At 58.2% G+C, this 25,305-nt stretch overlaps 1 protein-coding gene across 5 annotated transcripts; it reads left to right on the forward strand.

Moving 5' to 3' along the window:
• The first annotated feature begins 1,971 nt into the window (after positions 1-1,971).
• Positions 1,972-23,558, forward strand: D2HGDH (D-2-hydroxyglutarate dehydrogenase). 5 transcript variants are annotated; one of them, XM_032355489.1, is made up of 10 exons: positions 1,972-2,025; positions 2,806-3,173; positions 8,581-8,638; positions 9,256-9,395; positions 10,184-10,377; positions 10,978-11,146; positions 13,169-13,312; positions 16,336-16,478; positions 17,887-18,052; positions 22,441-23,558. In XM_032355489.1, the coding sequence occupies exons 2-10, from the start codon at positions 2,816-2,818 to the stop codon at positions 22,698-22,700; spliced, it is 1,632 nt and encodes a 543-aa protein (XP_032211380.1). In that variant the 5' UTR covers positions 1,972-2,025; positions 2,806-2,815; the 3' UTR covers positions 22,701-23,558. The 5 variants fall into 5 exon arrangements, with proteins under 5 accessions (XP_032211380.1, XP_032211379.1, XP_032211382.1 ...); XM_032355492.1 differs by having other exon boundaries at positions 1,986-2,025; positions 2,980-3,173; XM_032355490.1 differs by having other exon boundaries at positions 1,999-2,025; positions 2,811-3,173.
• Positions 23,559-25,305: the final 1,747 nt, after the last annotated feature.

Below are 25,305 nucleotides of genomic sequence, written 5' to 3' on the forward strand. Positions count from 1 at the left end.
CAGGCCCAGCCTCTCACCTGTTTTCCAGATGAAAACCAACTCACAGACCTGGAGTCCTAGCTGGAGGTCGGGTGAGGTTCTGATAGAAGGGCCTGGAATGCCTCCACAAGCACGCATTCCCTCTGGGCACTTCAAGGGTCCCTGCAGCCATTTGTTGGGGTAACTGCCTAGAAAAAGGGAACACCAGTGGGGTGGGTGTGGTAATCTTCACTGGCTCTGAGTGGTTAGTAAGTCCCGGAGGTCCACAACGCCCCTGGTCGACTAATCCAGGAGGGCCTACCATTATCAAGTGACAGGTGAATTTGTCTGAGTGTGTCCACAGACTCTGTGCTTGTCTTCCCACAGTTGGAATGTGCCATTGAAAGAGACCTGAAAACCGGCAGAATCCCACATGGATTCACATTGACCTGTGGAGCAAGGGCCATTACCATAGGGAAGCCAGGTGGAAGTCTTTGGAATGTCCTTTCCTTGCCAGGACAGTCATCCAAAGGCAAAATGCATCCCTAGTGGGAAGACTTAGTGGTGACGTATGACATATTTAACACAGGTAGACAGGAGGTGGGTGGGTTATAAGGAATGTAGTTTTCTGGAGACACAGGTGATGCGTCCAGCTGCAGCTGCTGTCCCCATCTGGCATCACTGCCAGAGTTGGCACATGGCATGCTGTCACGGATCTGGCCTGTGCTCGTTCTTTCGGCTAATTTGCAATACCATGAGGAGCCATTTGTCCTGTGTGACGAAGCCAACAGGGTACCTCCACAGGCTGGCCTCCGTCCTGTGGACCAGATGTCTTCGTTATTTTAACATCCCCAGAGCATTCTGTCAGCTCCACTGTCGGCATCTGTAACCAGGTAACTGGATGAGTCCAGCTAGTGCAGGAGATGCCCCGGGAGGACGGCAGGGAGCCAGAGGGTGGGAGATGAGCCTCACTCCTGAACCAGGTTCACTGTGGCAGCAGTTCAATGTGGGGTGTTGGGAGAAAAGGCAGAAGGGGAGCACCGAGGTGATGGGGATTTCAGGAGCAGGCTGGTGGGGGGGGTGTTCTGGAGTTGATGGAGGGAGCAGCCTGTAGCAGGAGCACGGATTAGGACTTGGAGCCCTGGAGGGCTGGCTGCCCTGCTGTGGGCAAGGTAGGGGGGCAGGTGTTGCAGAGCTCAGGGAGGAGGTGCCCCGGGGAGCTGGGACCCAGCGGCAGCTTGCACCCTTGAAGGGAATGTGATGAGGCCAGTAGGTGGCACAGTGCTGCAGGGCTGATGTCACTGGGACATCCATCAGTCACCCCTGCCTTTGTCTTCTTCAGGTGCCCAGGCCTCACGGCCCCAAAGGCCAGAGGTCAGAGGGCCTGCCAGAGCCCAGGGTGGGGCTGTAAGAGGCAGCATTCCTGCCAGGCTGCCTTTGCTTCCCACGTGGGGGCGGTGTCCGGGCCACCCAGCTCTGGCACGGCCCCTCTGACCTCTCCTCACTTGAGCCTTTGTTCAGGAAAAGGCTCAGGTTGTGTGGCACAAGCAGCTTTCTGAGCCTGTGGCTTCTGCCTGTGATGCACACCCGACCTGCTGGGGGTAGCCAGAGACCCCCGGGGGGAGCAGAGTTCCCTGGGTCGGGGAGCCAGAGACCCCTGGTGGGGCAGAGTGCCCTTGAGGGGGCAGAGATCCCTGAGGGAGTCAGAGACTTCTGGGGGCGGGACAGAGTTCCCTGGGGGGAGCCCCGCAGCAGGGCAAGGAGCGGGGTGGTTATGTGGACTACGGTAGAGCCGGCCCTGGGGAAGGGCTGGGAGAGTGTGCGGGGACCCCTGCTGGGCAGTGCCGGACACCCGGTCCAGGCCGGCTGTCCCGCGGTGTGTGGCAGGCCGAAGTACGCGCCCGCCCCAGTGCACCTGCCGCCCGCATGGTTGGGGGCGGGGCCTGGAGGGCGCCAGATCCCGGGGGGGCGGAGCCTAGGGCGGGGCCGGAGGGCGCCAGTGCGCAGGCGCAGTCGGTCCCGGCTCGGGACGTACGGCGCTGGCGGCGGCGGCTCGGGGGTGCGGACGTAAGTGTGCGCGCGCGGCCGCCGGGGCCCTCGGGTCAAGGGGTCGGGGACGCGGTTTGAGGCGGTGGGGGGACCGCAGGTCGGGGCGTCGGGTCGTCCTTGAGTGCGAGTCTGCGGGGCTGCGTCCTCTCCCCGGAGTGAGTGGCCCCGCGTCCGGCCCTCGGCCCGTGGGCTGCACCGATGGCCGCGTCCCCGGACGCACAGGATGTGTGCGAACCCCGGACCCGGCTCGGCGGCCCGGGGAGCCCGCGGAGGGGCGCGCCCCTGTGCCCTGCCCTCTGTACTCTCAGCCGGGCTGGGGGGCAGCGCCGCTGGCTGGTGTCTGAAGCGGGGTGTGCAGCCCGGAAGCCTCCCTTCCCGTGCTTGTCGTTAACAACTGCACTATCCAGATTTGTGCCGGCGTGTGCCCAAAACACAGCATTTACCGTTTTAGCCATTCTGCATTGCATAATTCAGGGCATCCGTCCGTTTAGTGCCTAGACTCTGGTTTCGTCCTGAAGCTGGAGGGTTAAGAGGGAGCTCTGTTACTGCAAGTGTTCGACTCTGACTCGACCAGCTCCCAGCCACTGTCCTGTGCCCATAAGGGCCTTACAGGGAAGCCGAGCCGGGTCAGGCTCAAAGGCAGCCTGCCCAGCGCCTCCGCTCCCATGCCCTCTGCCTGGTCTCTCCAGGAGGCTGGAAGCTCATGGTCTCACCCTGGAAGACTGCCTCAGTTCCTGGACTGCAGCTGGGCTTGGGTTGTGGTTTCTGGATCTGCAGGTCCTACCGCTTCCTTTTTAGGGCAGGAGCGATGGGGCCCCAAGTGGTGACCAGGCAGCTGCTGTGGCTCTCCCGGTGGCAGGTGGTGTGCGCTTGGGGAGCTTCTGTGCAGCACAGGACATGGGCAGGGGTGTCCAGGATCCCCAGCCTGCTCAGCTCTGGGGGAGCCCTGGGCGCCAGCCCCCTGGTCCGCAGGAGCAGCTCCTCCACACCCCCTGGTGCGCCGGAGGTGGTACTGACCCAGCAGCGCTACCCTGTGACACGACTGCCCTTCTCGGTGGTTTCTGCGGAAGACCTGGCAGTCTTTGAACGCATCCTCCCAGGCGGGGTCGTCACAGACCCAGAGGTGCTGGAGGCTTCCAACGTGGACTGGCTGAGGACTGTCCGAGGTGAGTGAGGGTCTGGCCACAGCACATGCTCCAGGGAGGGGCTGTGACCATGCTGGGTTGGAGGGGCGTGCCTGGCACACACACCCTCTCGTGTTGAGAGGAAAGGCTGTGTTGTAGTTTCAAACTGTTGTGAAAACAACATTCCTGGAGGTTTGTTGGTGCTGCGTGATGTCTGCAGAGTAAAAGACAAGGTGGCCGGCTGCTCTGAGAGATGCACGTGAACTCCCAGGGCCTCTGTGACAGCTAGCACAAGCTAGGTGACGGAGGCTCGCCTGCTCCCAGCTCTGGAGGCAGGACCTGCTCCCACTAGAGGCTCTGGGGGCTCCTTCCTGGGGGCTGCAGGTGTCTGTGTCCCTTTAAGGACACCTGGCATCACCTAAATCTAGGACCTTCTCTCAGGACCCTTAACTTGATCACGTATGTCATGACCTTTTATGTAAATCAGGGCACGTGCACAGGTTCTGAGGGATGCGACGGGGACACACTTTGGGAGGCCCGGTCTTCTGCGGCTGCTCCTTCAGGCAAGAAGCAGGGGCTGGTTGGGCCGCCTGAGCCCTGCTCCTCCCAGCACATGTGTCTGCAGCAGCACACGCCTGTGCCAGCTTGGGAGTTCTCAGCCTTCCAGACCCAGTGCACACCTTCCCACAGGAAAGATCCCGTCACTCTGTGTTCTGTTCTGCAACATTTTCAGATATAATGTAAGCTGCCTTTTCAGTTACAAAACATAAAACACCAATACGATGTTCTTATAGAATATTAAAGAGACCCAGAAGACAACTTGCTTACAACAGAGTCACGAATTACACATGTAATGCCAGGACACGCCAGCAGCCAGGTAGGGCTGGATCCGGTGCCCGTGGGACTTGACAGAGTATTTTGTGTGTGTGTGTTGGGGGGGCGGTGTCCAGTGGGGCTGCGACTCACGATGGCAAGGGCTGTGCGTGGGCTTGAAGAACTCCCGAGAGCAGGTCTGAACCAGCTTGTGAACTGACCTGTGGTGCAGAGTCTGTAGCACGTGGAGGTGGTTGTGGGACACGCTGTACTTACAGGGAGAGATTCGGGTCAGGTACTTTGGAAGTCCTCAGACTTCTAATTTTTTAAAGACTCTTATTTATTTATTTGAGAGAAGCAGAGATAGTGGCAGACAGCAGGGGAGAGCACAAGCAGGGAGGAGAGGAAGACATAGGCTCCCCGCTGAGCAGGGAGTCTGACACAGGGCTCTATCCTAGGCAGACGTTTAGCCAGCGGAACCACCCAGGCACCCTCCTTGGACTGTTCCTTGTGGGCCAAGTGCCCAGAGTGGAAGGGCTTCCAGCCCTACCCTGCCTGCTAAGTCAGGACCCCCTGGGGCTGAGGGACGGTGCCTGCTGGGAGCCCAATGCCCACACAGGGCCTGCAGGTTCACATGCGTGCTCCCAGAGGCAGGAGAGGGTGCTGTCCAACCTGGGCTCAACCAGGCCAGGCCCCGGTCCTGGCCGGCCCTGCGGCCACAAACTGGGGATGGGGCTCCCACCTCAGAGGTAAGAGCCCAGGGTGCTGGGTACTCAAGACTCGGGATGTCTTCCTCCTGGGACTTCCAGAGTGCACACTGTAACTGGGATGGGGCCTGTCTGCCCCACCTTCCTGGACAGGGCTTAGCTGTGTGCTGGGGGCTCTTCTTGGAAGCCTCCTGTGGCTCCGTCTGTGTCTGTGTGCTCCTGTGGACGACCCCCGTCCCCTGGCTGCTGACATATGGCTGCTCACATGTGTGCACTATGTTGTACACACATGGTGTACAACACCTGCCCAGCGGGTGTCTGTTGAAGTTGTTTGTTCAATTTTTGTCGAAATAACCCCTTTATGTAGCTGTTTTTGGGGGAGAAAGCATGTCTAAACTTATGATCATTTTGTGTTTTAGTCTTAGAGTTCTATAGAAAATGCAGCTAGTAAAAGCTGATTAAGATTTTATAATTCTCGGGGCGCCTGGGTGGCTCAGTGGGTTAAGCCGCTGCCTTCGGCTCAGGTCTCAGGGTCCTGGGATCGAGTCCCGCATCGGGCTCTCTGCTCAGCAGGGAGCCTGCTTCCTCCTCTCTCTCTGCCTGCCTCTGCCTACTTGTGATCTCTCTCTGTCAAATAAATAAATAAAATCTTAAAAAAAAAAGATTTTATAATTCTCTTAAAAATGGATTTTATTTGAAATGGAAACTGTCCAAAAATTAGATCACTTTGCTCATGGGTGGACCCCATAAACTTCAGTGAGCATCTCACTGTGTGTCTGCACACAGTGTAGGGCTGGGGACAGGATGGACAGGAGGCTCACCAGAGGGGTGGTGGCATGAATGGTGGGCTGCCTGCCAAGTGGGCATGCCTGCCCAGGAGAGTCCCCCAGCATACGCTGTTTCCTTGGAACCTGGGGAAGCCATCTGGAAGGGTGTTCTGGGACAGGAATAGCCAGTGCAAAGCCTCTGAGCAAGTCTGTGCTTGGCATGTTTGGGGAGCTGTAGACCCAAGTGTGGCTGGAGTGGACGGACAATGGGAAGGTCAGAGAGCGAGGGGGCTGGGTCATCGATATGTCGAGGGCCAGGTGAGTCCCAGTAACTGATGGGGAGCTACTAGGAGGCCAGGAGGAGAGAGGCCCACAGCCTGGTATGGCTGCCGTATCGAGGAGAGGCTTTCACTCCCTGGGCATGGAAGCTCGGAGGAGAGCTGAGACTTCGATGGGTGGTCTGGTGAAATGGTGTCAGCTCTGTGTGTGTGCACAGAAGAGTCTGGGATGTGCTGATTGGTGTGTAGGGTGTGAGAGAAGCCAGGATGCAGGGACCCATGGCCTGAGCAGCTGCAGAGTTAGCCTTCCGCTTGCTGAGGAAAATGGCAGGAGCACCAGGTCTGTGGGGAAACTGGAAATCTGGGTCTGGACAAGTCCAGTTGGACACGCGAAGGGGCCCGTTGGAATGTGAAGCCAGCTAGCCCAGGGCTGGGTCCATGCAGCTCCAATGTCCAAGGAGGTCAGTGGCCGCTGTGGTCAATGGGGGCGAACAGGCACCAGCCAACCAAGGGGACTGAGCAGCTTGGGCTGGGGCTGAGGAGGACCTGGTACATGTGTGAAGAAAGGGGAGCCAGGAGTTGCCTGGTCAGGAACAGCTGCTGTACCAGGGCCCATGGTTGTCTGTAGCGTGGAAGGGACATGCCTCCGGCTGGAGCTGTTCATGGGGGCTTGGGAGGCCCCATCTGGAGGCTTAGGGGGACAGAGGGGCCGGGGCAGGGGTTGGGATGGGTTCAAGAGAAGATGTTTTTGCCTTTTCGGGGCCGGTTTCAGACAAGACTGCTGTCGCAGCAGATTAATAGGTGGATGGGAATGATCTGGTTGAGAGGGAAGACCTGGTAGCTTGGTGAGAAACAGGATCACCGTGAAGTTGTCCAGGAGCTGGGCGTGGAGGGACCCAGGCCCTCCTGGGGCTGCAGTCTTAGGAGGAGTGGCAGTGGGGGCCCATGTAGAAGCAGGTGGGGGCACTGCTAACATGAGGACGGGGGAGGCAGTGAGAGCTATGGTCTGTGGGGGGGTGTGGTGTGGTGCAAGAGAGACTGCTGCCTGTCCCCTAGTGTGTGGGACAGGGAAGGCCCGGGGACTGCTGCCTTGGGGTGAGAGGAAACAAGCCAGGAAGTTGTTCCTGGAGCCTGGGGAGCAAGACCCTCAGCCCAAGTTCCCAGGGGTGGAGTGTTGGGCGCCAGGGCTGAGCCGCTGGGAGAGAAGAGTTGGAGGCGAATGTTTCAGCCGTCAGGGTCAGCAGTGTCCTGCAGAGGTCGAGTCGGTGTCTGCCACAGTCTGTCATCTGAAAGCAGCCACACCAAACAAATGGGCATTGGGCTGTTCCCGCAGGGCTCCATGTGCAGGCGTAGCCCAGGCTGGGCTTGGCCTGAGTGTGGGGTTTGCCATCCTTGACGTGGCAGTGTGCTCTGGTCCCCGGGAGGAAGTCAGGGAGCCCGCCAGCTGGGAGTAGGCATGCTGTGACATGTGACAGGCCATGTCCCAGGAGGGTCCTTCTGTACCCCACGCCCTGGGTGTCCCAAGTGAGCGAAGGCCTTGGAGGGCTGCCGGGAATCCAGGAGGGTGGAGAAGCAGGTGGTGGGCAGCATGGGGACTGTGCTGCTGAGACCAGGAACTGGCACTCAGTCGGCCTTTCTCAAGTGGAGGGATGAGAGTCGCGGGCCGGAGAGGCTTGCAGCCTTAGCTCCCCCCTGCCTGTCCCCTCCAGAGCTGGCTCTGCTCCTTCTGCACTGAAGCCTTTCCTGCTTCTGTTTTCCCTTCTGTTCCTTTGAGCCCGTCCCTCGACTGAAGAGACTCTGAGCACATGAGAGAAGACCAGGGCATAGATGAATGTTAGTGAACCCTGGGGCAGCCCGTCTGCAAAGTCCTTTCCTACTTCCCCCAACATGTTCCAGAAGCCAGTGCCGTCATCAGCCAGCAGCATGCTGACAGCTGCCTCCCTTTGGCCAGTGTCCTAAGGTGGACAGTAGACTGCTAAGGCCTCCTGGAGGCTCAGGGGCAGGGACGTGCAGGGAGAGCCAGTTACTTAAAAATTGTTAGATTTTTGTATCAAGCCAGTTGTGAAGCACAGCTGTTATTAAAAATTAACATGTAAATGTACGATTAAATTATATTTAATACAAGGATTGTAAATATTAGTAACTTAGACTTTGCTAAAAAGCATGTAAGCTAAGAACTGCAGCCAGATCTCAAAGCTGCGTGAGAGGTCACTGACACAGTGGTGGTGGTGGGGTGGGTGGTGTCCTGTGCTTCCCGCCTCCTGGGAGCCTTCTCACCTGCTTGTCCACTTGGAATGAAGTCAGAGGGCCAGAGAGAGCCTGCTTGTCTCGGGGAGCCCATGGTCAGGAACACCGAAGTGCGGGTGTCCAGGGGTTCCTGCTGGCCACCTCCTGGCATCCCGTCAGTCATCACAGCTTAGAGCCTCCACCTGATGCGTAGAAGGAGCCATGAGTGTGCCCCGAGTAGATGAGACACATATGGGAGGGGGATGGGTAGCCCCGCCCCACAATGGGAATTCAGGTACTAACACAGGTGGAGGGGTGGATCTGGACAGGTCGCTGGCCCGATGTCAAGTGTCTCCCCACAAGACGTGCAGTTAGGTGGGGGAAACATGGCCCCTTCCAGTGAGCAGCCAGGCAGGTGCCCCAGCCGTGGCCTCCCCACCCAGAGAGGTGGGGCCCGTGTCTGACACCTCACCCTCGTCCCTGAGGTTCCTGGGCTTGGTGCTGACCCTGGTTGTGCCGGTGGCCTGCAGAGGAAGGAGGACCTTCTTCCGGAGTGTAGAGCGCCAGAGCTGAGCCGCTGGGAGAGAAGAGTTGGAGGCGAATGTTTCAGGCGTTGAGCGCTGCCTTCTGTGTGAGTAATGTGTCCTTCGTGTTGCAGGTTGTAGCAAGGTGCTGCTCAGGCCCCGGACCTCCCAGGAGGTGGCTGGCATCCTCAGGTAAGGAGCGCGCAGGGGACCCTGGGCGGTGGTGGGTGACTGGGAGGGCACACGACCGAGGAGGGCATGCGAAAGCAAGCCCTCTTCCCTCCAGATGTAGACCCTGGTGAGGTTTTGTTCCTCTCGCTTCTTCCCTGCCTGGTGGGGTTAGGTACTTCACGTTGTGTCTTCCCCATTTGGCCATATCTGTGCCCGTCCCTCTGTGCTCCTTAGGCTTCCAGGCCAGTTTCTGGTGGAGGTGGAAGGGACACGTTGGGTGGAGGGGCTGCAATGCTTTTGGTGAACAGCAGGGGGTGCCGCTGGCCCCTGCATTGTGCAGTGCATTGTGCAGGGAGAGCTGTGGCCTCTCAGGATGTTCGGGCACGAATGCCAACCTGTCTGTGATCCGGACTGTGCAGACTTGTGGCTCGCTGCCGTTTTGGGTGGCCCTGGGCCTCCTCAGACCCGCCGGCCGTGCGCAGGGACCAAGGGTGCTGCCCATGGAGGTCACGGCAGGAGGAGGGGGGACTCCAGGTTGGGTGGGCTTGCAGCCAGGGTTGGCCTGGATCACGTTGCACAGGGATGGTGGTGCAGGGGGAGGGCAGGGAGCCCTGATGCCCATCCTGTGCTTGCCTCAGGTACTGTCATGAGAGGAACCTGGCCGTCAACCCGCAGGGGGGAAACACGGGCATGGTGGGGGGCAGTGTGCCCGTCTTTGATGAGATCATCTTGTCCACCACCCTGATGAACCAGGTCATCAGTTTCAACAGCGTGTCCGGTAAGCCTGCACTGTGGCCTGGTGGTGAGGGGTAATGTACTTTACTAACATAGGTGGAGAGGTGGATCTGGACAGGTCGCTGGCCCGATGCCAAGTGTTTCCCCACAAGATGTGCAGTTAGGTTGGGGAAACATGGCCCCTGCCAGCGAGCAGCCAGGCAGGTGCACGTTTGGCAGGGCTGGGGAGGAGAGGCCCAGCTTTTTCTGCCCTGGGGGTGCTGTCCAGGGGTCACTCAGGTGGTTTGTGCTGTGGGTCTGTGCTGAAGGGCATGGGCTGTTGCTGCAGCTCCTCCAACTCTGACATTTTCTAACCAGGATGGCTCTTTTTGCCCTTGTAAACAGGGCACAAAGGACGGGGTACGAGGAGGTCTCGAGATGCTTTCTGCTCAGCGGCCCCAGCAGTCCCTCCAGCAGAGCATTTTGGGCGGGTCATCCTCTGTGCTGGGGGCACCTGGGCACCATAGCTCTGTGCCAGCGGTGCTCCAAGGTCCGTGTCCCCTGGTGGTGGGACTCCCACCCCGGGTGGGGGCCACTGCCGTATAGCGACGCTCATCCCTTCCCTTCCACGAGTGTGTGCGTGAGGATTTCCTTCTTTATTTTTCCCATCAGTTTTTCTTTTTCTTCTTGGTAAAAGATAACGGTAACTTCTGGGGGACAGGTTGGGGGACATGCTCCTTGTCCTCGAGGGAGAACCCTGTCCCATGTGGCTAACCCCCGCAGAGCCCCTGTGGTGCATCTTCTGGCTCCTCCTGGACTGAGAACACCCATGGCAGCACGTTCTCTTGGCAGGGACCCTGGTATGCCAGGCGGGCTGCGTCCTGGAGGAGCTCAGCCGGTACGTGGAGGAGAGGGGCTTCGTCATGCCCCTGGACCTGGGGGCGAAGGGCAGCTGCCACATTGGGGGAAATGTGGCAACCAACGCAGGCGGCCTGCGGTTTCTGCGCTATGGCTCACTTCATGGGACTGTCCTGGGCCTGGAGGTGGTGAGCTGGGGCGCCGGCCACTTTCCTCTGTCTCTGTGTCCCCCTGTTCGTGTCCGAGTGGCCGGACCCTCAGCCTCTTCCCAGTGCTGAGAGTACTTAATGTGTGAGGTGTCTCACCCAACCTGCCTTGACTCCATGGGTCTGTGCCCCCTTGGGCACTCTCTCTGGAGTGGTGTGAGGCAAGGCCGGGGCGGGGCTGGGGTGGGGTCAGTGCGGTGGGGCAAGGTTGGAGCAGCAAGCGGCAAGGGGAGGTGGGGGAAGGGGGGGCGGTGGCAGGGCAGGGGCCTGGCGGCACTGGGAGAGGTCCCAGGCCTGGTGGATGAGGTGTCTGCAGGGTGTGGACCCTGCGCTATGTGATTCTCTGCCACTGCCTCCCCACTTTGGGCCCTGAGCTCCATGGGTGTGGGGGGCATGAAAGTCCTCTCTTAGCCCCATTGGTGCGCATTCTGGCCTGGGGTCACCCTGGGGCCTCCATCTGGGGTGGGGTGAGGGCTCGTGCTTGGCTCTGCTTTCTGTGGGACCCCTGGGCATGGGGTTGAGAGGAGAGGGGCGCCTGCGAGGGCCCACGTATAGGCCCTTGCTTCTCCCCATCTTGGCTAGGTGCTGGCCGACGGCACTGTCCTGGACTGCCTGACCTCTCTGCGGAAGGACAACACGGGCTATGACCTGAAGCAGCTCTTCATCGGGTCGGAGGGCACGCTGGGGGTCATCACGGCTGTGTCTATCCAGTGTCCACCCAAGCCCACGGCAGTGAACGTGGCTTTTCTCGGTAGGCTGGCTGTTGGGTACACCGCTGGGTGCCCTGTCCCTCCCCCTGCCCCGCTGCCTGGCCCTTGGCATGAGGGGGGCCGTTCCTGTGTCTCCTGGCTTCTGTGTCTGGAGGGTTGGTGCTCCTGATGGGGGGTCTGCAGGAGGCCTCTCGCATCTCAGGGCAGAACACCCTGTTCTTTAGCACAACTGGGGCTCTGCTCAGCTCTGCCGCTCCATCTCCTTCCTTGATTCTGAGTGAAGCAGTGTCATTTCTGGTGTGTTCATTCCTGAATCAGTCACAGCCATAGGAACACCGTCCTCTCCATCCCCCTGCTGTCCCTCACTGTCCCTGCCCTGTCCCCCATACTGTCCGTGTGCTATCCCCCTGCTGTCCCTACTGTCCCTGCCCTGTTCCCCACACTGTCCCCAATGCTGTCCCTCACTGTCCCTCACAGACCTCTGCCCTGTCCCCCACTGTGTCCTTCACTGTCCCCTGCCCTGTCCCCTACCCTGTCCCTGATCTGTTCTCTACCCTGTCTCCCACCCTGTTCCCACTGTCCTCCTGCTGTCCCCACCATGACCCCTTGCTGTCCCTCTACTTTCCCCACTGTCATGCTGTCCCTCGTGCTGTCCCTTCTGTCCCCTGCCCTGTCCCCAGTTGCCCATCGGGTCCTCTGCTTCCAGCAGACTGCGAGCGTGGGCTTGGGTCTCCTCCTCTGAAACCATATTCTGCCTCACCTCCACTCAGAGCCTGTCAAACTCTGGTAGTTAAGAGGCTGTGGAGACATCCGGTCTTCTGGAGGTCACCGTGGGCAACTGAACTCCCTAGTCCGCTGTTGGCTGTGCTCTGCGGTGTCTGTACCCATGGCAGAGTGCTGGGTCTCACGGCCTCCCTTGTCTCTGTGGCTGGAATTGCTGTTTTCTTGCAAACGTGCCATTTCCTCTTCCTGATGTGCCGTTCTGCACTGGGCTCGTGCTCCCCGTAAGCACAGCCTGGGTCTCACGGCTGGCCCATTGGCCGCGCCTCCCCAGCTCTTGCCCATGGAGACACTGTCACTGGTTCTCAAACGAGGCTGCTCAGAGTGATCCCGCATCCTGTGCTTGTGTCCTCCATGGCTTCTGCTCCCAGGGCTGACGCTTTGTTCTTTGGTCACTTCGAAGATTTTCTCTGTGTCTTTGCTCATCTGTGGTTTGGGGTTTCTTGCCTCTGAGGAGACATTCTCACCTTGGATCTTCCAGGCCTCCTCACCCTGTGTCTTGGTGTCTTGTCAGTTGGAGGCGTCTGGCCATCTTCCTCCCCCTTTAGGGCTATGATCGGATGCACACATGACAAAGCTCTGTGGTCGGTCTTCTTCATCCTTCCCACAGTTTCCGCCCTTTTACACTCCTGCTGTGTTGTTTCCCATCTTTTCTGCTTACCGGTGTTGCCGCGCGCTGTGATCCCAGGCGGCTGAGCCCCCACATCCAGCCCCGCTATCCAGCCGTGGAACTCCAAGAGCTCCCGGGTATGCACAGGAGACATCTGCCTCTGGCCTTGCACTCTATGAACACACTCCCATCAGCTTTTCCACCCCGTCCCCAGCATAGAGTCGGTATCCTGGGCCCTTCCCACCTGTTCCCGGCCGCTGACGGCGGGCTCCCCAGGCCCGGGCACCTTAGAGATTTCTCCTTGTTCTATAAGTTGAGTGATTCGCCCTGGGCTCCTGGAAACACAAGTGCTCACTGTGGTGAGAGAAAAGCAGTGAAGCCCTTTCCCAGTACAACCTTATCTCTGGCCCCCTGTGCGCCCAGGCCCCTCTGGTTCCTGTGACCTTCCTGCACACCATGGGTTCTCTGACGGGCCTTTCCTCCTGGACCGTCACTACCTGGGACACGCATGCCACTGGCTCGTGGGCGTCCCTGTGATGGTGCTCTGCTGCTCCACTGGGCTACCCTGCTCGCCAGCACCCAGGGCCACTCAGTGCAGCTGTTTCACAGGGGGACTTAGGGGTGTCTGGCTGGGGCTCTGGTGCCCGCGCCTGAGGTCTTGTTGCCTTCGCAGGTTGTCCGGGCTTTGCTGAAGTCCTGCAGACCTTCAGCAGTGGCAAGGAGCTGCTGGGTGAGATCCTGTCAGCGTACGAGTTCATGGACGCTGAGTGCATGTGGCTGGTCACGCACCACCTGCGCCTTGCCAGCCCCGTGCAAGGTACCGACCCCTGCGGCTGGGCAGCTTCCGCCGTGGCCCTCATGCCATAGGTCTCAGGGGATGCTCTCTTTGGTCACTGACAGGCCATCAGTCTGTCCACAGAGTGGGAGACAGTGACAAGGTTGCCAGAATCTGCGCGGCTCCAGTGTCACCGTACCTGGACGAGTGAGACTCTCTGACTCGCATGGGAACTGGGCCCCCAGTGTGGGTGCAGTTGCTGCCGCCAGTTGTGCCAGAACCCCAGGGTCTGTGAGGGTCCTCGACGTGCTGGTCAGAAGTGTTTCTTTTCCACCAGAGGAGCCACTGGTCCGTGGAACTTTCCCAGTTAGCCAACCGATCCCTGGCCCTGCGTTCCAAGGGCCACCTGCTATCGTGCTCCTAGAGGGGAGAGCTCTCTACTGTGGGTCTCGGCGTCTTCACCTCCGAGAGCCTCCTGAAATGTGGTGGCTTTGGTGCGGGCAGTGCTGGTGGAAAGCCACAGGCTTAGGGCGTCCACATGGGATGGCTGCTTCTTGTGGCTCTGGAGGCTGGAGTGTAGGATTGTGGGGCGGCTCGGCCCGTGTCGGGTGCAGCCAACAGTGCCCTTCTCACTGTGTGCTCAGGCGGCCTTATGTGTATAGGAGATCCATGGTGCCTCATCCTCATAGGAGAGCGGCGGTCCTGTGGGATCCGGGCCCGCCGTTATGGCCTAATATAACATTGAGTCCCTCTCTGTAGTCAGACGGGCTGGGTTAGGACTTTAGTGTGTGGTCAGGCAGAAAGATCTTTATGCTCTAAATTTTTAATGAGGTGTTGCATTTGGTACAATAAAACAGGAAACAACTGGAACATCCAGTAGTAAAGAAATAAGATATGATACAATCACTGGAAAGGTGGGGGACCCATGGGCAGATGGAGGGTCCCTGGGTGGACAGAGGGTCTCTGGGTGGATAGAGTATCCCTGGGCAGATGGAGAGTCTCTGGCAGGCAGAGGGTCCCTGAGCGGATGGAAGCTCCCTGGGTAGACAGTGTCGCTGGGCAAACAGAAGGTCTCTGGGCAGATGGAGAGTCTCTGGCAGACAGAGGGTCCCTGAAAGAGCGGATGAAAGCTCCCTGGGTAGACAGTGTCGCTGGGCAGACAGAAGGTCTCTGGGTGGATGGAGGGTCTCTGGGTGGGTGGAAGTCCCTGGAAGGATGGAGTGTCCCTGGGTGTGTGGAAGGTCCCTGGGTAGGCAGTATCCCCGGATGGGAGGAACATCTCTGGATAGATAGCATTCCTAGATGGATGGAGGGTCTCTGGGCGGACAGAGGGTCCCTGGGCAGACAGAGGGTCCCTGGGTAGACAGCATTCCTGGATGGATGGAGGGTTTCTGGGCAGACAGAGGGTCCCTGGGTGGATGGAGGGTCTTTGGGCAGACGGAGGGTCCCTGGGCAGATGGAAGGTCCCCGGGTAGACAGCGTTCTTGGACGGACGGAGGGTCTCTGGGCGGGCAGAGGGTCCCTGGGTGGACAGAGGGTCCCTGGGAAGACAGAGCATCTCTGGGTGGATGGAAGGTCCCTGGGAGGATGGAGGGTGTCTGGGCAGGTGGAGGGTGTCTGGGTGGACAGAGTGCCCCTGGGTAGACAGCATCCCTGGGCGGACGGAGAGTCCCTGGGCAGATGGAACATCCCTGGGTGGACGGAGGGTCCCTGGATGACGGTTTGTCTCTGGGTGGACGGAAGGTCCCTGGGAGGATGGAGAGTCCCTGGGCAGATGGAGCACTGTGTGGCCCTTGGATGCGTGTGTGAGAAAGCTGCTCCTAAGGTCATGTTTAGGAGAAAGGAAAGGCCAGCCCACTGTCCTGGGCAGGTTTCAGTGTGCAGATCTCTGTAACTGGAAGACAGGAAGGAGTGCTGTTGACCATGCTGGTTGCTACATATGGCAAGCTGGGGAATTTTTTTTTTTTCATTTATACTTGTCTTTGTTTTCCAAACTCCCTTTTATAAGCATGTTTTTACTTTTGTAATTGGAAAAGGAGCCCATAAAAATGAAAACACTCCCAGTGTTTTCTAGGACATGTGATAAATTAAAGAGCAGAATTTGCATTTCATCATGGAGAAATGCCAATATCTAGAAAACACTTGTTCTCCTTATAGTAGGATGGGCTTGTAGTATTTTTCTGGAAGGCACTTTTAACGTAGTACTAAAGGGAAGAGCTGTGCATTTGGTGTTTTCATTTGTTGGTTTCAGTAAGTTAAAAATAAATTCACAGTAGCCTTAAAAAAAAGACAAGCTTAAAATTCTCTTATACTTCCTAATGCATTTTTTTTAAAAACTGTAAAAAAGAGACAGCTTGGGCAAAATCATGCCTTTTTTGCATGTCATGCTAAGCCAAGCGCCGTGGGCATCACAGCACCACGTGGGCACAGTGGTCTCTCCTGTAGCCTGTGGCCTGCCCAGCACCGCAGGAAGGTAAGAGGGGCTCCTTGCCCACAGCCCTGTGCAGGTGCCTGTGACATCGCTCAGGGCTGTTCATGTGTTCTGGGGAGTGTGGTTTCTTTCCCAGTGAAAGACCTATTTTTATTTATTTATTTATTTTTTAAGTTTATTTTTTTGGTAATCTCTATAGCCAGTGTGGGGGTTGAGGTCACAACCTTGAGGTCAGAAGTCACATATTCTTCTGACTGAGCCAACCAGGCACCCCAGGAAGGACCTATTATTATTTTAATTTATTTGAGAGAGATAGTGAATGTACCTGAGAGCTGGGCGGGGGCGGGGGCTTGACCAAGAGGAGAGGAACAAGAAGACTCTCCACAGAGCACGCAGCCTGACACGGGGCTTGGTCCCAGGACCCTGAGATCAAGACCTGAGCTGAAACCAGGAGTCGGACGTACCCCCCAGGCACCCATGAAACACTGGTCTTTAAACCACGGGAGACTAAGTCTGGGCAGAGGCTTCCTGTTCTATGGGCCGCACAGGGGCTGCCAGAGATGCTCAGACAGGCCAACCCAGGCCTGTCCTCACTCTGACCACCTCTATTCATCCTGCTTTCTGTGCCTTCCAGAAAGTCCATTCTATGTCCTAGTGGAGACCTCAGGCTCCAGAGCGGGGCATGACTCCGAGAAGCTGAGTGACTTTCTGGAGCGGGCGCTGAGCTCTGGCCTGGTGACGGATGGGACTGTGGCCACGGACCAGACCAGACTCAAGGTGTGTGTGTGCTGCCCGTGCCTCCTCGCATCCCCCGTGCTCAGCTGGTCCAGGACATCTGTGCTAGGCCTCGTTTCTGGCTCAGAGCACGGGTTGTCTGAACGTGAGCAGGTATCTTGCCTGGGAAACATGTTTTTGGGTCTTTGTTGTGATCAGTGATATTTTATTTTAAATTATTTTTTTAAAAAATTACTTATTTGAGAAAGCAAGTGAACGTGAGTGGGGGGAGGGGCAAAGGGAAAGAAAGTATCAAACAGACGTCCCACCAAGCATGAAGTGTGACACAGGCTTGGTTTCACAACTTGAGATCGTGACCTGAGCTGAAACCAAGAGTCAGACACTGAACTGACTGAGTCACCCAGTGGGAGCCACCATCACCATTGTGGGGGTCTGTGGTGGTCGGAGCTGCTGTCACCATCCTGGGAGGGCCCAGGCAGTGGGAGCCCGTGGGTGGGGCAGGTATGGACGGTCAGACAGGGAAGCCTATGGGTAGCAGCATGGCCCTGTAGTACTCCAGCTTGGGGTCCAGCAGTGCGGGGGACTGTGCGGGGTCGTTGCTGGTCTAGGTGTGTGAGAAAGGTGGTGGGCAGGAGCTGCTGCAGGTTGGGAGTGGGAGTCGAGGAGAGGGCACAGAGGGACCGAGTGGTGACCCTGAAAGCCAGTGAGTGAATGGGGGAAGCCAGACGCTGGCTGGTGTCTGTGGAGGTAAGGGGCTGTTGCTACTCTTCTGGGGCAGACCTGGCATTGTGTCATGTGGAAAAGCAGGAGGAACCAGTCCTTACCACGCAGAAATTTTGCTGAGACGTTTCCTGAATGGGGGGACATGTGGTGGGTGGGACGGGGCCAGCCCTGTAGCCGAGCAATGGCACATTCAGCACCGTTTCCTCCACTCCATAACCAGGTTCAAGTGTCCTCTGTGACCAGTCAGCCAGCCAAGCCAGTAAGCCATGGCTGGCTTTGTGCGGAAGGGCAGTGATGCGAAGAGCCCCCAACTCCCCGGGCCCCCTCAGCCCCACCCCGCGCTGCCCTCACTTTCCGGCTTAAGCTCCAGCACCCATGTGTGTCTCGGGCAGCCCAGGGCCCAGCAGCCCCGTCCCCTCTGTCTGCAGTGTCTTCCCTCGCCGGCCAGCAGCCCCAACCAGCCTCTCCCACCATGCCACCCAGAGTGTCCTCCATCCTCCTGGAGAGGGGCTGTCTGTGTGCCCTGGGGTGAACCATGGCCGCATTCTGGAGTCTCGTCCTGTATGGATTCTTGGGTCAGAGCCCCATGCTTGTCACAACACAGAATATTTTTGTCACCTGGGAAGTTCCGTCATGACCTTCCTGGTCATCTGAGGCAGGCAGCATTCTAATTGCTGTTAGACACCCTTCGTGGTGCCCCTCTGACTTTGTTTTCTGTCCGTCCCAGGCGCTGTGGGCCCTGAGGGAGAGGATCTCGGAGGCGCTGAGCCGGGATGGCTACGTGTACAAGTACGACCTTTCTCTGCCCACCGAGAGGCTTTACGACCTTGTGTCTGATCTGCGCGCCCGCCTTGGCTCACAGGCCAAGCATGTGGTGGGCTATGGCCACTTGGGTGAGCTGTTCTGGGATCACATGGTGATGGGGATGCTAGTTGTTGAGAGAATTCTAATCATCTTCATGGTTCTCGGGCATTTTGGAAAGGACCTCCGTTTGCTGGCCAGCACGGTGGCCTGCCCTCAGACCCAGCCTGCTGTATCCCTGACGAGTCCCTCTCCCTCCCCTTGCCAGGTGCAAGCGTTTGAAAACTAGTTTCAGATAATTCTATTTTGCAGAAAAATCAAGCTTTATTAATTTACTTTATTTAAAGTTATTAATTCCTCAGAAAGGAATGTCTCATCCCTCTCGATTCTTGGCAGCCCTTGGAAAGGGGTCTGAAAGCCGTGCGTATGGGATGCACAGGGCCCCATGCCTGCAGCCTCCATGGCCTGTCTGTAATGGGGGGTTCAGGTCCCCCTCCTGCAGTTAAGGGAGGATTTGGAGAAATGGGGTGAGGAGCTTGGCACACTGCATACTCTGTCCCGGCATCTCTGATGCTTGTTTTGGGAACTTATCATCACAACGATTTTCTTTTTCTTTTCTTTTTTTTTTTTTTTAAGATTTTATTTATTCATTTGACAGAGAGAGATCACAAGTTGGCAGAGAGGCAAGCAGAGAGAGAAAGGAGGAGGAAGCAGGCTCCCTGCCAAGCAGAGAGCCCGATGCGGGACTCGATCCCAGGACACTGAGATCATGACCTGAGCTGAAGGCAGAGGCTTAACCCACTGAGCCACCCAGACGCCCATCACAACGGTTTTTACAAGTGGTGCCTTACTTTTCCTGTGAACAGGCTCCGCAAGTCAGGTGTCTGGGATGCTCAGTGTGTGACAGATGGTGACCCCCAGAGTTGGGGGCGAGAGAGGGTTCCTGGCATCAAGGACAGTGAGGACATTCAGTGGCTCAGGGCACCTGCTGTCTGTGGGACAGGAAAGGTCCCTCCCTCCTGGCAGACAGTGCTGCTGTGTAGAGTAGACTCTCGCCCGTGAAGGACGATGTGTGAAATTTTAAGAAGGGGATGGGAGAGTGCATGTGTGACCTTGAGGTGGGGAGATCTCATCAGGACCACACGGGAGGCATAAACCATAGGGGGAGATTGCTGCTAACTTGGACTACATGAAAGTAAAAACCATTGGGAAATCTCAAGCAGAACGTTGGCGGGTGGAGATGTGGGGCTGGCGAACCCAGTGTCAGGGAGGAAGCCTGGCACGGCCTCTGGGAGGTGGACACCCGAGCAGGGGTGGAGGACAGGTGCCTCGGCCAGGGCCCGGGCGAGGTGGTGAGGCTGCTGGGTGTGGATGTGGGGCTGGGGATTGCTGGCCCACCTTCCACCTCGAGGGGCACTGAGTGCAGCCTTTGCTGCCGGTGGGGCGAGACTCACTGCCTGTTGAGGGCTTATCTGGTGTCCAGTGGGGCAACCGGCCTGGTTTCCCTGCAGTCCGTGAGGCTGTTCTGCCAGGCCCCTTCTGCAGGTGGGGCCATAGTCTGGGGGTTGCCTAGCTTGGCCACGGTCCTTTGTGTCTTGTTTGGTCCGTGTGCCTCTGTTATGTGCCGGGTTTCCCTGGTATGTCCTGGGCTGTAAGTCCCTTCCCCGTGTCTGCAATGGACGCCAGCGTCATCCCACAGTGGCATGGCTGTGGTCTCTCCCTTGGGCCCCGAGGGGTCCGACTAGTTGGCCTCGATGCCTCATTGGCCATGTGGCAGGAGCTCCGGTGAGGATTTGGGGCAGAGGGTTTTGTGTGCTGGGCGGTGAGGAGCTGACCGTAGACCAGTTTCTTCCCCAGCTGCAGGGCAGGCTGAGCTTCCTGGGTCAGTTTCAGTCATTTTGTTTTCTGGAAGTGTGTCCGTTTCTTCTGAAGCCTTGGACATGTTGACACACAGGTGTCTGTCACGCTCTCATTCCTGTGTCACATCAGCATTAGTAGGGTGGCCCCTGTTTTAGTCCCGGTAGGGTTTGTTCCTCGTGTCTTTCCTCATCAGCATCTGTCGCGTGCTCATGGGGTCTGTGGTCCCGCCCGGTCAGCCGCTTTCTCTGTTCTGTCTTGTTTCTTGTCATTACTGTTGTCCTCAGTGTCCTCAGTCTTCTCCCCTGTCAGGTACGTCTTGCGGTGCCTCTGAGCACGGGAATTCTCAGGGCCTCCCGCCTCTCCACTTGGTCGCAGGGGTTAGACTCCCCCTGAGGACCAGGCTCGCCGATCCCACTATGGCTCTTGTTAAATAATGTCTGTGTGTCACCTTGTCGAGCTCCGGGTGAGGTTGGAGGGGCCCCTGTGGGGCCAGCATGGCCGCCTGGTCCGAGCCGTGTGCACCCCCTTGGTCCGAGCCCCATGCATCCCCCTGGTCTGAGCTGTGCGCGCCCCCGGTCCGAACCACACGTGCACCCATGGCCCCCCCACCCCCCGCATCAGTGAGAGGGCGGAAGTCGGCCCAGTAGCAGCAGGCTGTTCCCCTCTCCCGAGGCTACATCCTCTTGGAGGATAGGGGTTGCACCTGTCCTCGCATTCCAGGGTGAACGGGCGCTCTCATCACAGACCCTTCTGAATGCTGGACCTGCGCTGGCCTCCGACTAGTCACACGGGCTCCTCCCATTTAGTGTTTCCCTGACATGTGTTTGTTCCCATTACCTTCACTGTCTTCTATCCTATGATGTAGATGTGTCTTTCACAGACACCATGAAGGTGGGGTCTCCCTGTCATGCAGTTTGTCATTTGTTGTCTTTATTATTTATTTATTTTTGAAAGATTTTTATTTATTTGAGAGAAGGAGCATGAAAGCAGAGGGAGTGGCAGAGGGAGAAGCAGACTCCCTGCTGAGCAGGGAGCCTGACATAGGGCTTGATCCCGGGACCCCAGGACCACGACCTGATCTGAAGGCAGATGCTTCACCACCTGAGCCCCTCTGGGTGCCCCTCCTGGAGTGTAGTTTGGTTCTGTTTTCTGCACTGTGTGGTGGTGCCGATGTTATGCAGCCGGCGATGGCCCAGGCTCAGCCACGCCTGTGTCCCTCTTCATTCTGGTGTCGTGGCCTCTGGCTGAGCTTCAGCCTTCTCTGGCTCCAGGGACAGGAGGTGACGAGCATCATGGATTCTGCTGACCTATTGCTCAGGGCTTCTTCAAACTTGAACATCCGCACAGTGACTGTTCCTCCCACGTGGGGCAAGGCGGCCTGCTGTGCATGGACCTGCGGTGCTGCTGTCCAGAGGGATCCCAGTTTTCTTGTCTTCCCTTGTCTGGGGGGCTCTTCCTGGTCACTCATTTGGGTGAGCGTTTGCCTTTGCGTCTGGGTGCCATGGGGCTGTGGTGAGAGGGATGGCTCTGCCCTTCTATCCCCAGATATCTCTGCCCATCCTCCCCTGCCTTCCTGTCTGCGTTCCCGGGGCTACAGCCCTGTGGCTCTCCGCCTGCCTTCTCCGCGGCCCTGCCCTGACTTCGTACCATGTTCAGGTCACATGTTTGATTTCCCTTCCGTGCTGTTCATCTCCTGTGGGGGGTAACACGCATCGAAACCTGTCTGTGTACTCTGGCCTCTTGGTGATTGGTAGTTTCTTTTCTGGAAGTTGGTTGACTTGAGATGCTTGCTCAGTCTGTGTCTTATGTGCTTTATCTCTTACTTCTATAAACGTAGGAGATATTTGGGTTCTGTTTCTGGAAGTTACGGGATCTGAAGCCTTTGTGGTCAGGTTGCCGGTTCTTGCTCATTGTGGCTGCTCTTGTGTGCGTGGAGATTTGGGAGTGGGCTCGTCTCTCTCGGGGCTTCGTCTGTGGGGATTACATAAGGCCTGGGTTGGAGGTGATTTGCTTGTGCAGGGGTGCAAGTAGAGGGGGCAGGGTCTCCTAGCTGGAGCCTGTCTCGTCCTCACGCTCTCAGCTCAGGGTCCGTGGGACCAGTGAGGTAGTGGGAATTACAGCTGGAAACCTGCAGGCTGGCTGGTGGTTGTGCAGGCCCTTCCGTGGGGGGTTTGGAGCCTCTGCCTGCAGGGTAGCAGCGGGACCACTCTGGTGGGAGGGGGGTCCCTTGTGTGCTCCCTACATTTGAGAAGCCCAGAGGGAGGTTACCATGAGAGGCTCTCTGTCACTGGATCAGAGTCCCTAGGCCTGCGCCCCGTGTTGCCCTGGGCTTTGCTCTAGCCTCTGGGAGCTCCTCCTGCTGGCTCATGAGGCTCTCTGCCCCTCAGGGCATGTGGGACTGCCTGCAGAGGCTGGCTGGGCGGGTGGTCTGTCGCTGGGAGCTGGAAGCCTCAGGGGGCGGTGTGGGTAGAGGGGAGGCTGTGGCGTGGTCACTGCAGGCCCCTTCTGTCACTGCAGGCCTGTGGCCAGTGGTGCGGGCACGAGGGCAGGGCAGGACTAGGGGCTGTCAGGAAGGGGTCTCAGCCTGCCCAGCCTGACCCCAGCATTCCTGTGCCTGTAGGGGATGGTAACCTGCACCTCAATGTGACGTCGGAGGCCTTCAGCCCCTCGCTGCTGGCTGACCTGGAACCGTACGTGTACGAATGGACAGCCAGGCAGCGGGGCAGCGTCAGCGCTGAGCATGGCCTGGGCTTCAAGAAGAGGGGCGTCCTCAGCTACAGCAAGCCGCCTGAGGCCCTGAGGCTCATGCAGCAGCTCAAGGCACTCCTGGACCCCAAGGGCATCCTGAACCCCTACAAGACACTGCCTGCTCAGGCCTGACAGGACCTGCAGGGTCCGCAGGAGACGCAAGAGGGGCCTTGACCCAACCCTGGTTTTGCCTGTGGCTGTGGGCCTGTGGGGTTGGCATGAGCTGAGTGGGGCAGCAGCAGGTGGGGGCACCCAGCCATAGGCTGGAGGGGCCACAGCTGGCTCCCAGGCAGGGTTCTTCCTGGCTCTTTCCAGCCCTGCTGGGGAAAGCCACCCAAGCCACCTGGTCTGCTCTCTCAGCCCCTATGTGGGCACTGCCCGACCCTCTGCAGGCTAAGCAAAAGCCTCCTGTGGCACGTCCTGTGTGGTCTGGGTGGGAGAGCTCTTCTGCCCATTTGGGAGACCAGGCCACATTCCACTGTGCTGGGGGCTGCCACTGTGGGAGGGGGCATGGATGGTCCTGTGCTTGGGTCCCTCAGGCAGGATGTGTCCCTGGCAGAGGTGATGAGCTCTGTAGGACTGTGTGGGCTCCGTCCCGAAGCTTTGAGCAATAGCCTGGGTCGCCAGTGCCTTGTGGATGACCAGAGCATGGATGAGCCAGAGTAATAGGATGGTCTCCGCCCTGGAAGGCATCGTTCCCCCATTTTCTAGAAGGCCCATCCATTGGCAAGACAACCCCGGTGGTTCGCAGTGATGTGCCTGGAGCTGTGACTTCTTCTGCTTCCATGTCCGTGAGGCTAGCGTGAGAAGCCCCGATGTGCACGAGTGCACGTGCCCAGCGGGGCAGGCTTGGCGCGCACACTGCACCCTCACCCGCCCCACTGTTGCCCTGGGCCCGGGCCTGCTCCTGGGGCAGTGAAGAAGGTCTGGACACGTTTTCTCTTTCTGGCTGTCATGAACTTCCAGTAAAAAAATGGGAATTGATCACAACGCTGTCCTTGTATCTGTTTCTGGAACAATCTGGTGAAACCTGTGGCGAGATGCCTGTTCCCTCAGCAGTAGGACACTGGGTGCCAACACCGTGCCCCAAGCCCAACCCCTTCCTCGGTCCCATCCCTCCCCCCCACCCCTGACTTAAAACCTCATGGTCTTGGGAGGCGGTTGATGTTGGTTGCGTGAAGGTAGCATAGTCATCAGTGAGAGTCGTGACTCAGCAAATTTACTGTTGAGAATGGAAACAACGTGAGGTATTAAAAGGCTTAAGATCTTAGGTGTTTTCTGTTAGAGTCGAGGTGGGGCTTTGAGAAGGCAGCACAGTGACTGGGGGTCACAGGCAGCAGGTGGCAGGAAGAGCCTCCATCTCCCCAGCGGATGAGCTGGTCCTCCAAACGTCAGAGTGTGAAGTAGGGCCACTTGGCCTCGCCCTGTGGAATGCATCTGCATGGACACACACACATACACACGGACCATGTGCAGACGTGGTGCACACATACAGTACACATGTGTACATGAGGTACACACAGGCTGGTACAGATGTGTGTGTGTGTACACGCAATAGACGCACACGTACGGGACTCACTGGCGTGTACTGTGCTGTCTTGTCTGGATGGCGCCTCAGACCCATGAAGTGCTGGCTGCCTGCCTTCATGCCTGCGGAGAACAGGCTCTCCAGTGGCTGTGGACCGTTCTGAGTCCTAGTGGGGCATCCGTCCAACTGCATTGAGTTCTGCATCGTCCTGCAGCTCATGGCTGCGTGGCCAAACCAGACATTATGTGAAGAGGTAGGAAGCCAGGCTGTCAGGAATGTCGACTACCCAAAGCTGGTCTTCAGACCCAAACCTGGCCCCTCCTGGACCAGTTCTGGGCAGGTGGGGCTTCTGCGAGGATTATCTCCCAGTGCTCTGGGAGGAGTTGAGGGCTGTTATTGTGTCTGGATTAGGAAAAGCTTATGAGTTTCACCTTCAAACCTCTAAGCTGCTGCAACATGAGAAGTGGTTACAAAACAGAGGGGCCAGCGGCCCTCACCGCTCCTGGCCCGTGCCTGCCAGGCCCTGGGTTGGAGGGGCGCAGGGTGTGGTAAGGAGGAAGCCCCAGCCAGGGACCTGAGCTGCCACCTGAGGGATGGCGGGAATAGGCCCAGTGGTCTCAGCCCAGGGAACGCAGGGGAGCCAGGACACTGCCCACGCCTCACCCTGGGATGTGGCCGGGGCTGGGCCGCCCTCCTTGGGCCTGAGGGGAGCAGAGTCTTCAGGAGAGCTGACTTCCTGTTAGGTCGGGACTGTGGTGTCTGATGATAGAGGACCCTGAGGGCTCAGATGAAGAGTTTGGGGGTCATGTGGCTCTGCAGGGCCCTGCAGGGTGCTGCCCTGGGGAAGGGAAGAGGTGACAAGCTGTAGGACACAGTGCCCACTGACCAGTGACTGTGCTTATGCTGGCCATAGTCCCAGGCCTGACCCTCATGGGGACTGGGGTCTACTCAGTGGGCTCCCTCACCCTACTCTTCCCTAGTATACCACCTGCCACCCTAGGCTTGAGGCCCTTTGGACCTCAGGGGTTGGGGAAAGCAGGTTGGGTCTTGTCCTACCAAAGGATCAGGCTCCAAAGGCCAGGTGGGTGGTGGAGACATGACCTGTCCGCTGGAGTGCTGAGGAGGAGTGTGCAGGCTGGACCCTGCCCCCAGCAGTCTTGGATTCATAGTGGTCCCTGGGCAAGCCTCCCATGGGTGTTGGCATATCCT

The sequence above is a fragment of the Mustela erminea genome, chromosome 8, assembly GCF_009829155.1.
Source record: "Mustela erminea isolate mMusErm1 chromosome 8, mMusErm1.Pri, whole genome shotgun sequence".
Lineage (NCBI taxonomy): Eukaryota > Metazoa > Chordata > Mammalia > Carnivora > Mustelidae > Mustela > Mustela erminea.

What these genes read in the sequence shown, in the direction of transcription:
- D2HGDH (XM_032355488.1), top strand. Translation starts at nt 2,711, where the DNA reads ATGGTCTCACCCTGGAAGACTGCCTCAGTTCCTGGACTGCAGCTGGGC. An exon ending in GAGGTGGCTGGCATCCTCAG is followed by an intron (nt 8,639 to 9,255) that starts GTAAGGAGCGCG and finishes TGCTTGCCTCAG; the next exon opens with GTACTGTCATGAGAGGAACC. An exon ending in GGTGGGCTATGGCCACTTGG is followed by an intron (nt 18,053 to 22,440) that starts GTGAGCTGTTCT and finishes CTGTGCCTGTAG; the next exon opens with GGGATGGTAACCTGCACCTC.